General features: G+C 52.9%; 2 protein-coding genes across 2 annotated transcripts; both read left to right on the forward strand.

Annotated features, from left to right (window-relative positions):
- Nucleotides 1–494: 494 nt before the first annotated feature.
- On the forward strand, nt 495–2561 carry SPBR_02486 (uncharacterized protein; the record flags this gene model as incomplete). The annotated part of the gene is made up of 1 exon (XM_040760789.1): nt 495–2561. One exon carries the CDS (start codon nt 495–497, stop codon nt 2559–2561), a length of 2067 nt encoding a protein of 688 aa, XP_040620957.1.
- Nucleotides 2562–8869: 6308 nt separating this feature from the next.
- On the forward strand, nt 8870–12279 carry SPBR_02235 (insulysin; the record flags this gene model as incomplete). The annotated part of the gene is made up of 3 exons (XM_040760538.1): nt 8870–9103; nt 9161–11636; nt 11738–12279. 3 exons carry the CDS (start codon nt 8870–8872, stop codon nt 12277–12279), a joined length of 3252 nt encoding a protein of 1083 aa, XP_040620958.1.
- Nucleotides 12280–12467: the final 188 nt, after the last annotated feature.

Here is a 12467-nt window from a genome sequence, read left to right on the forward strand (position 1 = left end):
TCATTTGGGCAAGCAAAATAATAAATTGTGCGGTCAACGAGAGTCGAGTTACAATAGAGGCTCAAACGCTTCTTGCTTGACCAGCTAAGCCGCGGAGCACAGTAACACAGTGCGCGTTAAAACTGTGATAACTTCCTAACATGGAAAGACGCGCCTTGACGCGTCGCGGGCAAGGGCACGCACCAGGCGACCACCTGGGCGTGCCTCGTGTTGTTGTGAGTTTCCACTCATGCTCTTTCCTTGGTGGGAGGTAGTTTTCGCATGATTATTTTTATTTTAATTTTGCTACCCTGCTCATCTTCTTGTTTCTCGCCGTGGTGACAAGCACACTAAATCTCACACATCACTACGACATATTGCATCCCAGTTTCTTCGACAACAGCACTACTCATCGTACTCCTCCTCTCCATCGCTTCTTTGCATTCTCATCCTCAACTACACGTATACCCTCACTACAGAAACGACTCGCGAACCTTTCTCATTACTTCACCACAATGCCTCGTCCACCGAGGCGTACACGCGCCGTGTCGACGCGCGCTGCGGCCGTGGCGAATGCTTCACCAACAATGTCTGGCGAGCATGCACTCGACAAAGTCACCACGACCGGCGCGGAGAAGCAGACCCCGGCAACGTCTGAAAGTAGCAACGACGGCCGTCGCCGATCGCGTCGGAGCGGTGCCGCATCACAAGCACCCGACAGGACGAGCAGCGACGCCTCTGGGGCGAGCAACCGTGAGCTTAAGCGGCGCACGTCGTTCCGCCAGACGGCGACCACAACCTCAGCACATATGGCTGAGAAGACAGCGGCTATGGCCCCAAGGCAAACACGTGGGCCCGACGCTTCAGGCCTCGACATCATGGACGACACGTTTGCTGACATTGATACAAATTTTGGTGACCACGACTTGGGCGACCTGGACGACGATCTCGACGCGTTTGATGGCCTAGACGGTCTCCACTCCTCCCCAGTGGCCGCTGGAGAGACCGTAGCAAATGCCCCGCATGCAGCTGACAGTACATCTTCGACGTTCAACGTCGGCCTCTTCCGCCGTGGCCGGCCACGCCAGTCTAGCATCCACAGCCGTGATGATGCCCCCATCCGCCCAAGCAGCCGCAGCGGCGCTACCACGCCAAGCTTTGGATCGACTCTCAATCTCGGCACGTTCAAGCGCCGTGCTCGCGAGCCGAGTATCTTGGGCCGCCGGAGAGACACGTCTCGCCACAAAAGCCGGGATCATGACATCGACGCCTCGGGCAGTGAGATGGATACGGCACTATACACGTCGGATGCCGAGTCGTCATCAATGGCGACACGGCGTCGTGCCGGACGCACCTCGCGTGCGTCTGTAGCCTCTCGGGTGGCCCAAGTTGCTCAGTCCGCTCAACACGTCGCCGATTCGTCCATGTCCTCTGTGAGCAACACGACCTCGATGCTCGTGATGTCGAGGACCAGGACACGGGCAGCTGCGAAGCGCAAGTCGGAGGAAGGCCAACGCGAGGACAAACTGCCCAAGAGACGTGCGGTAGAAGAGGCTGCGGCGGCATCCCTACCTCCAAGTGAAACTGGCGTCCTGCAGTCGGTCGAGATGTCCTTGTCATCCCCGCTCTCGTCACCACCGCGCCAATCCTCGCCGCCCACGTCAGATGCAGACCGGCGCCGTCGCTACGCTACCCCTGGCGGCCCTGATGACGAGGTTATGGCGCCGCCCCTCAGCAGCGGGTCATCGTCAGCAAGCCCCACGATGTGGCCTTCCCTGAAGGGTCTGTCCAACGCCGGCCGCCGTGGCAGAGTCAATGATGCAGACGTGGTGCCAATGGTTCCCCTGTCGCGGCAGACTCCGGATCTTGTCGATGACGATGACGCATCCGATATTTCGTCACCACCTTCCCTGACGCACTCTCCCAATTACCGTACCGCCAGACCAAAAGCCAAGGGAAAAGCGGCCAACACACGCAATGCTACACATGCAAACAAGAGTATGGCACCCTTGACGACTGCTGCACTGGCTGCCCTCCTGCCACAGCGCCGCCGCCGTGGGCGGCGGGGAGGCAATAACGACGATGCTTCGGATGCTGACGACGGCGACAATGAGCTTGAACGGTCGGCTCTTTTGAGTGAGGACGATGACGAGCTTGCACATGGCCCACAGCGGAGTGTATTGCGCCGCGGCCGGAGCGCTGCACGTACACCGGCAACCATGCCCGCTCCTACAGCACTACGCAGCGCATCCAAGGCTGCAGCAGGTACCCGCGTGTCTGCCACCAAGGCATCCACAGGGAAATCGAAACGTACATACGGTTCGCGCAGCTTCTCTGACAAGGAGAACCAAGATAGCACAATCACGGACCTGGATGCCGACGACAGCACATTCAGCCCGCTTCCCGACGACGCCTTTGGCGATGAAACGACCACCGAGGTGCTTCCGACCACAGCTACGGGACAGGCGCGCTACTTTGGCGAAGAGCTAGAGAATGCCTCGAAGAAGTTCAAGGAGGTCGACCGGTGGGCGCTGGAGTTTGAGATTGTGTCTCGGGAGTCGTCCCCTATTGGTGCCCGTTAACGGTGCATGGTATGGTGAAGTTTACGAACGGGACAGGGATATTTATGGTTGCGAGGTTTCTCTTTCTTTTCTTTTCTTTGTACTTTCACTTTCATTTTGATTCCTCTCAAGTTAGCTGTTGCGTGTTATTGTCTGCTCGTCTATCACCCGTCTGATTACATCTTTTTAGCTTTCGTTTCTTTTGAGAGCAGGTGAGGGACAAAAAAGTATGCTCTCATTACGACTTATATCCGTTCTTTGGTTTTTGCGTAGTCTTTTTTTAGGCGAATGCATGTCAAATAACAAGCATGTCGGCTTTGCTTGCCATTGTTTTAGATTGTTTGGGACGGCTGTGGCATGAGCGACACGTAAAGTGTGGTCGTGGGCGGCCAACGTCCTGACAACCACTCCGTAAATAGCAGCGAGTGCACGGGCAGCTGTCTCTCAACGCGCCCATGTTTTCTGTTCCTTGTTTTCTTTTTCCGTGAAATTGTGGTCGCCTGAGCCGTGCGGCGCGCGCAGCGCGAAGTAGCAGATCCCCCAAACATCTCTCCAATACAACCAGAACGAGGAAACGACAAGGGCCTACATAATAGGCTGCCGTTCAGGAAAGAAATCCAGAGGGCCTCCAAAAGCGGTCGCAGCGGCAGAGCATCATGTGCACGGCGATATGCCCACAGACACGGCAGGTGTTACCATGGTGCGAGTGTTTCAACACGTGCAGAACCAACGCTCTTCGAGAAAAGGAGAAGGATCTCCAGCATCTTATATTCCTTTTTTTATTTTACTATATTCCTCCGTTTGCTTCTGTGCGGCATACGCCGCTTCAGTTCTACCTACAAGTTATGAGACGTCGACAGACCAGGCGACAAGCACTTATGAGCGGTCTATAATATTGTCATGGACTTGCCGACACGTAAATATTACCTGCTCTCAGAGTGATGTGCGTTGCGCTGTGCCCTAGATAATATGTGGTATGCCGTACAAAGCTGGCATCGGTTCATCTCAGCCTCTCCACAACTATATTGACCAGGGGCAGCAAAACAATGGACACACGTTGAAGAGGCTATGAGGGCAACACAGCGAGACCGCGTGGCTACACCATGCCGATTGTGGAATACCGGTCTGGAAAGACGACGGAAAGCGTAAACAATAAAATAAGGGCGCATCCAACGGTTACATTGGTATTTGGGCCCCCTTGTTCCGGAGGCTTTTTATCAGGAATCTGGGGGTTCTCAAGCTGTGAGTGACACTGGCACAATCAGCTCTTCAAAGATCTGGCATAAACATACAAGATGTGTCCCCCTTAAAAATTTGGGCCCTCTTCCTCACCGAGCGGATCATGGTAGCAGTGAGCTGCGAAACCCCGTCGGTCAAGAGAGAGGAAAGAACATTATCGTCGCCGTGGAGTTCACAAAAACAGTAATAATATGACATGCATGTCGTATATCGTACGGAGAACGGGGGATAAGCCCCCCCTTTCCCCTTTCGCCCAAAGTGGACAAGCCACAACATTGGCAGAAGCTACCTAGTGCCGGTTACGACGTAGGATTCAAGACCGAAAGCGTTGCTATTATCAACAGCATTTTGTTAAATATTTGCAGATGCGGGGGGGAGGGAATTGGCCGTTCGACAACATCTTGCTTGGCATGTATCTTACTTGGACAGATTCGTTCGGTGCTCGCGACCGTGGCCTTTTAAAATGAGCGTCGATGACGAGCATCACAAGCGCAACATCAGACTGCCATACTGCCTGCTCTCCCAATTTAGCCATTCCGATGTTTCACAAGACTCATCGCTACCCTCCGTGGAGTTGCACCTGATGCGATCCACAAATGACAACTGTGCGATCCGTACCACCAACTTGCCCCAACGGGGCGATGGAAGAGCGGGCAGAGGCATGGCAGCATCGTGTCTTCTTGGCAGACGACCGGCGTGACAGGCCGTACCATTCTTCACATACAGGCATCCGCTGCTTGGTAGCAATATTCACACGGCGTACATATGCGTTGTGAAGCACGTTTGTTCTTCGTTCTCACAATTCATATTGGATTCGACGCCGTGCATATTACATCGCATCACCAACCTTGCAGTAGCTTGGTTTTCATAAGCCTGAGAACCTGGCTTGCTTTGGTAAGTTGATAAACGACGTGTCATGTTTAATATAAGACGAGTCGCTCCTTTCTGCTTCGCGGAATGTAATGGCAACGAAGCCGTCGTAGGACCAATAACACTGATAGTTTGCGACTGCATGGAGAGTGGGGTGCTTTCTTTGCAAAGCAGAGCTCTATTTCTACTGGATGCACAATGTTTCGCCCGCACATTGTCCTGCTGTCGCCCAACAGCCCTGCAGGTTCAACGCCATGCAGCAGCGTAATCATGGCATCCTGTCATCTTGTGGCCGGTGGTAGCCTAGTTAAGCACATCTTAGAGTGGGTGGTCAAGCTATGTCATGCTCGTGCTCGTTAGAGACAGAGGTGACAGTGCATCGTCGTACGCCCGGCCGTCTCGGTCCACACCCTGCGCGTCGATGATTCCCGTTGGCTGTCGGCGGTCGTACTGTGTCCCTCCGCACCCATCTGTCATTGTCAGAATACGGTGAATGGCGGGGCCTTGGTCAACGCCACGACAACCACTTTTGTTGACTTCCACAGCTTGAAGAAGCATGCAGAAGACAGGACGTCCAGTGTGCCGCTGCGTGCAGTACACCCTCTCGTTGATTGACTTAAGTAACGCTTGGGCATTGTGTGCCACATGGGCGGCGGTGCTAACGAATACTGAGATTGGTGCTTGACTTGAAGTCCGCATGGCAGTCATGTCGACAGCCAGGCAGTCAATACGCGTCAACGGCAAGAGAGCACTAGCGCGGGACAGCAACAGCTCTTTCTTACGCTCATTGCCCTTTTATCCACAAGCACCTTCCTACACAGTGTCGTGCGTGCCTGTGTTCGGAGCGACGGACATGGCAGGGCAAGAGCGTCCGGCCTCAACTCGCCAGAGGGACCGAAAAATATCGCGAAGTTTGGCAACAGACACTTTTGTAACAGCAATGCAACCGGCCCAACCTTTCAGACCCAGACCGTAGCCGCCGCATTTATTTCGAACGGCCCCTTCTCCATGTATCAATAAGTCAAGTCGTCTGCACACATTTGCTCATGCCCCGCCACGGCCTTACTGTTGTGCGTTTGGTTGGGGCATTGGGGCAAGTGGGCCAGACCTGGTAGCCAACCAACAGCCGCGACCTGTTCTTTCCTCATGGGAGCGGGGCGGGTCCTGTTCAGGAAAGAGCAGCAGAAAAGCGGACTGTTTTACTCGCCGGCGTCTGCCTGGGCCCGCTGGCTGTTTCCTCATGTCTTTCGTCCCCTCTTCCCTCGCAAGGGAGAGATGGCGGCTGCTGCAGCTCCATTTTTTTTCCTGCCTCGCCTGTGTCCCGCGGCTTTCGCTCGCTCCCCGTCAGAATCTGCCAGAACCCCTCGTCTAAATGTGAAGCTAGGCCCGCCCTGGCCGTTACCTCACCATTGCACCTTCTTCGGAGTACTCCGCACAATTGGCAGAACAAGAGCAGTGTGCAATGGTCCACACGTATGGAGGAAAGTGCCTTTGTTTTTGACGACCGCGCTTTCCTTTGCATGCAGCTGTGCGGATGGTGCAAAAGGCTAGACAAGAGCCGCCCCCGATCAATTGCAACCGTAGTCTACGAAACTAAAAGCAAACTTACCATCTGACAACATCGCAAGCTCTTTTCCTGCCTACCCACGCCTTTCCCACGTCGACAACCGAGCAACGCCCGGCAAGCAGCAAGCAGCACGCCGCACGCACACGGCTCGCTGTCGTTAACCTCCGCATTTGTGCTTGGCCGGATGCCATCGACGGCTTGCAGTTCATTGTTCATTGCACACCTCGTGGATCATCAGCCTCTAGTCCTTGTGAGGCGATCACTCAAGAGCCTTTACAACGGCCATTGCGACTGCATCCACTGCTTTGTCACATATCCATCCTGCACAGCTTCATTCGTACGTATATCCTCTTCTATCCGTCTCCAACACAGCCCCAGAGGCCTACCTGGCTTCTTCCACCGCCTCCGATCTCGAGCTCGAGCCACCTCCCTTCCTATCCGCCTTCCATATTGCCTGCCCTCTTGCCCTCTGTCGAGCATCTGGCAAATCGTTCTTTTCATCCTTACCGGGCCTGCTCGCCTAGCCTGGCCGCTCGGCTTTCTTTCGTTGCCATCTCTACCTCCTTCGGGCCTATTCTGCCAGTTGATCCCGTTGATTTCCTTGATTTTGCTTTTGTTGGTATTGCAGCCTGCTGCGCCATCACATGCTTTCCTCAACGCGTCACGACATGTTCCGTGGCTGGATATATCGAAACGGTCCAGTATATCCAAGCACATATCGCTGATCTCGCGTGGCCCCGCCCTTCATTCTCCGTCGCCCCTACATTCACAATTGATTTTGGCCTCAACCCCAGAGCAGACCAGCATGGGTCAGATTTGCTTTGCCGCGTCTTCTGGAAGCACTGCCGCCATTCCTTCATTCTGCCCGTTCCCCGACCAATGTCTTCTTCTTTGATTGTCTGGGGATAAGACTCCTTCCCCTTGCCCGAGCAAAACAAACGGGCCAGCGCTCAAAAGAGACAAGTGATACAAGTTGTAGACATGATGTAGGCATTGATAGTACCATGCCATACCGTCCCAACCTTTTTTTTACCCTGTCATTTTTTGCCCAATTACAATCTTCCCCTCCGCCAGCTCCATTGTTGTCGTCGCACCATCTTCTCGTGATGCATAAGTCACATCGAGTTTGTGCTTTGCTGGGAGCAAATTTTGTTATTGTTATTTAAACTGCTTTTTCTTGCCCTGCCAGACATCAGTACCTTAATGGCCAAGTTTGGTAGGCCCCTCTTTTGAACCCCTGCCCCAATTTTTCCCTTTTCTGGCACCTCTTCATTCAACCCCAGGCAAGGCAACCTTCAGTTATTCACTGGACAAATCCGATTTAAGTCGTATTTTGTTGCCTTATTTTGTTCGTTATGTACTGCCCAGCTGCCTCTCCAATCACTGTTTTGACTTGCCAAGATTGGTTTCACTCGGAGTTTTTGAATTCGATGATATCACAACAGGCACGAGGTGCCATCCGAAAGATAATTTTATTTTAGGCCCCATCTTTCCTACCCTCCCCGTATCAACGTACACCCATCAGCGTTCCCGTCACTTGGCTTCCCCAATACTGGCTACCCAGAACCGTGGTTCAATACAGTGTATTCCCTGAGCCTCGCCCGGTGCCTATGTGTGAGATGGACCTAACACAGGCCACAACAAATCCAGTCTTTTCTCCGAAATTATCCCCTTATTGATTTTCATCCCTTTTATTGTTATTTTGAAGTGCCTATTTCACCCTTATTTTTTGCATTCTATTTCTTTCCCGGCGGATATTGCCAGGCAAAAGTTCGTCTGTTTGCCTACAAGTACGTCTGCAGCAGGATTTTGCACGTTCTGATGCGCCTTTGAACCGAGCCGTTGCCACGGGTCGTGCTGGCAGAATGAGAGACTTTTCTGGAAACACCATCCCTATCCAAAGACGCGACGGTGTACGGAGTATTGGTTTACTAACATTCTTAAGGTGTGGCACTTTAGTACGATCCACCTTATTGTGTCTCAGGAATTGTTCATCAACAGCTGTACAGATCCGTTGCCGGGCTAGTCCGAATTAAAGAAATATAAAGGCTGGCGAGCCCAATCGATGCCACGCATCCAAGCAACCCGCCAAAGACACATGCGACGACAGTCTATCACCCTGATTCGATCTGCCTTGGTTCCTACTAAAAGTCTCAGCCCAAAAAGCCCTCTCTGTTCTTTTCACGCTAGTCGGCCAACATCCGGATCACATCTTCCCTGTTCTCATCCCTTTTCAAACGCAGCAATCTCCGTCGCACGTTTGTATTCCGGTCTGGAAGCCATTGACCATCTGCCAAACGCCAAAACATTACGCCAACAAGCACACGAGCTCTGTGTTGCTTCCACAACTGCATCTTTGCAAAGTACAGCCTCTTTTGCATCGAGCACTGAATTACGTGGCTCAAACTTTGTTAGATCCTTCAGCACCGTCTTTACTGCACCACATATTAGTTTTGGGCAGGCCAGCACATTCAGTACCAGCCCAAACCGGACACAAGGGGGTTTCGCTGCCACTGCGGTCCCAAACGGTACTCGCTTTTCTCACCAGTCCCATCCGTTCCCACATAACTCCTCATCCTTTCCTCCTTCAGTTCGCACGTGGAAGAACACCGTGGGCATTTTTTTCTCAGGCGGGAAGGCAACATTATCAACAATGCCACACGTCACCGACAAGCCGACAGCACCAGCTGTGAAATTGGTCACTGAAGCCCTCGATAAGCCGTCTCTTGACAATCGACAGTACAGAGTTATCGAGCTAGAAAATGGCCTTGAGGCGTTGCTGGTGCATGACGCCGAGACCGACAAGGCCAGCGCGTCGCTAGACGTTGGAGTTGGCAATTTTAGTGATGATAATGACATGCCCGGCACGGCCCACGCTGTCGAGCATGTGAGTATTATAGCTCCATCATTTATTTATAATTGGTTTACTAACTGGTCTGCTTAGCTATTGTTCATGGGTACGAAAAAGTTCCCGGAGGAGAACAATTACAACCAATACCTATCGTCAAACTCGGGCAGCTCCAATGCATACACGTCATCGACGTCTACAAACTACTTCTTCGACGTATCTGCGAAGCCGCATGCCGACGAAACTGTGTCTCCTCTATACGGCGCTTTGGACCGATTTGCGCAGTTCTTCATCGAGCCTCTCTTTCTCGAGTCCACTGTGGATCGGGAGCTTCGCGCCGTGGATTCGGAAAACAAGAAGAACTTGCAAAATGACCAATGGCGAATTCACCAGCTAGAAAAGTCACTGACGAACCCGAAACACCCGTTTTGTCATTTCAGCACTGGCAATCTGGATGTTCTCAAAATCGAACCCGAGGCCCGAGGCATCAATGTACGCCAGAAGTTCATGGAGTTCCATGACAAGTTCTACTCTGCAAATCAGATGAAGCTAGTTATCTTGGGTCGTGAACCCCTTGATACTCTAGAGACGTGGACCGCAGAGCTGTTTTCTGCCATCCCCAACAAGCATCTTGCGCCCAATGAGTGGACCGATGTGGTTCCATACAGTCCAGAGCATCTTGGTCTCCAAACGTTTGTCAAGCCAGTCATGGACTCCAGAGACTTAACCCTCCGCTTCCCGTGTCCAGACGAGACACTTTTGTTCGACTCGCAGCCAAGCCGATATGTCAGCCATTTGATCGGGCACGAAGGCCCTGGCAGCATCATGTCCTATATCAAATCGAAAGGCTGGGCGAACGGCCTTGGAGCTGGCATGTATCCCGTCTGTGCAGGCACGCCCGGTATTTTCGAGGTGACAATTCGCCTGACCGAAGAGGGCCTGAAAGAATACAAGGAGGTGATCAAGGTGTTCTTCCAATACGTCTCGCTTCTACGTGAGGGCCCTCCTCAGGAGTGGATCTTTGACGAGACGAAGGGCATGGCGGACGTGGATTTCAAGTTTAAGCAACAAACCCCTGCAAGCAGGTTCACAAGCAAGACTAGTGCCCTCATGCAACGCCCTCTACCTCGTGAACGTCTTTTGAGCGGCATGAATTGTCTCCGCAAATTCGAACCCAGCCTCATCCAGCGTACGATCGATTGTTTGCGGCCGGACAACCTTCGAATCACAGTGACATCGCGCACGTTCCCCGGCGACTGGGACAAGAAAGAGAAGTGGTATGGAACCGAGTATAAGGAAGAGAAAATTCCTGCTGATCTTCTTGCGGCTATTGAAGAGGCCTTTTCGATCACAAAGGCCAACCGCATCGCCAACCTCTTTCTGCCACATAAGAACCTGTTCGTCCCAACGAAGTTAGAGGTCGAAAAGAAGGAGGTCAAGGAGCCTGCGCCCGCGCCCCGTATTATTCGCAACGATGCTCTGGCGCGGACATGGTTCAAGAAAGACGACACGTTCTGGGTGCCAAAGGGAACGCTCACAGTCAGCATGAAGAACCCCATCATCTTCTCCGTTGCTGAGAACTACATCAAGACCAACCTCTTCACCGAGCTAGTGCGTGACGCCCTTGAAGAGTACTCGTATGATGCCGACCTGGCAGGTCTTTTGTACAATGTCTCGCTGGAGCATCGCGCCTTGGTTATAGAAGTTTCCGGATACAACGACAAGCTGCCGGTGCTGTTGGAACAAGTGTTGATCACGATGCGCGATCTGGATATCAAAGACGACCGCTTTGCTATCATCAAAGAACGGGCCACCAGGGCGCTACGTAACTACGGCTTCCAACAGCCATACTACCTGTTGTCCAACTATTTGTCGTGGCTGACATCGCCATTTGCCTACACAGTCGAGGAACTTGCCCAAGAACTGCCGGGCGTTACGGCTGAGTCGATGCGCCGCTTCTCCAAGGAGCTGCTTGGACAGCTTCACATGGAGGTTCATGTCCACGGCAACCTGTACAAGGAAGACGCCTTGAAGCTGACGGACATGATCGAGTCGACGCTCCGGCCGCGGGCCCTGCCTCGTGCGCAGTGGCCCATCTGGCGCGAGGTTGTCCTTCCCCGGGGAAGCAACTATGTCTTTGAAAAGAAGCTGGAAGACAAGGAGAACGTCAATCATGCTCTCGAATATGTGTTGCATATTGGTGATAGGGGTGACCGCACGACGCGTGCACGCACACTGCTCTTGGACCAGCTCACGCAAGAGCGGGCGTGGGATCAGTTGCGGACAAAGGAGCAGCTCGGCTATGTTGTGTTCAGCGGTGCTCGCTCCGGCACCAACACCATGGGCTTCCGGTTCTTGGTGCAGAGCGAGAAGATTCCCCAGTATCTTGAGGAGCGTGTCGATTCGTTCCTGACGGAGTACGCGGAGACTCTGGAGAAGATGTCGGACTCGGATTTCGAAGGGCACAAGCGCAGCCTTATCGCCAAGCGTCTCGAAAAGCCGAAGAATCTCTACCAAGAGACATCGAAGCACTGGGTGCAAATTAACAATGAGTTCTACGACTTTGAATATGGTCCGTAAACAGCCCATTCCTAGCCATTTTCGTTATCCCTTGTTCTCTTTTCTTTTTTGTTTGGAATTGGTTGGGTGTTGCTAACGCGTCTCAAAACACAGCCAAAAGAGACGCCGAAGAAATCAAGCTTGTCACCAAGGCTGACATGATCGAATTCTTCAACTATTACATTCACCCAGAGTCGAAGACGCGTGCTAAGCTCGCGGTGCACTTAGTGGCACAGGCGACGAGCGATGTGACGACGAAGCAGATCTCGGACCTGGTTAAGGACCTCGGCCTTGGCGAGAAGGCTGCCACTCAGGCGACTACGGATCTGCAGGCGCGTTTGAGCGCTGCGAAGTATGACGAAGCCAAGGAGGAGGAGAGCTTCAAAGACTACCTCACAAACACCTTGAGCGTTGCCGCAGACAAGATCGAGGCGGCTGTGGACGCGTGGAAGCAGCTGTCCAAGTACCACAAGGCGATCAGAGGCGCAGAGAAGACCGAGGAAAAGCACAAGAGCGGACCCAAGAAGGCCATCAACGGTACAACACCCGTTCAAATCAAAAACATCCGCGAGTTCCGCATGGGCGTAGCCCTTACGGGTGGTCCTCGCGCGATAACAGATATCAGCGAGTTCCTAGATGTTGACGCGAAGCTCTAGGGCAGGGACGTAATAGAGCTTGAAAGGGCTGACTTTAGCACAGCCCGGAGGGCCAGGCAGGGGACAAGAAGTCCGTGTGCTTGGGGATTGGATGTTAGTTAAAATGTTATTGGAATTTGCTAGATCAATTCATGCCTTCGTTTGTCACATCTTGGCGTCGATAGAGTCAACGTGAAGGCCAAAGCCAG

Source organism: Sporothrix brasiliensis (assembly GCF_000820605.1).
Source record: "Sporothrix brasiliensis 5110 chromosome Unknown Cont17, whole genome shotgun sequence".
NCBI classification, from domain to species: Eukaryota; Fungi; Ascomycota; class Sordariomycetes; order Ophiostomatales; family Ophiostomataceae; genus Sporothrix; species Sporothrix brasiliensis.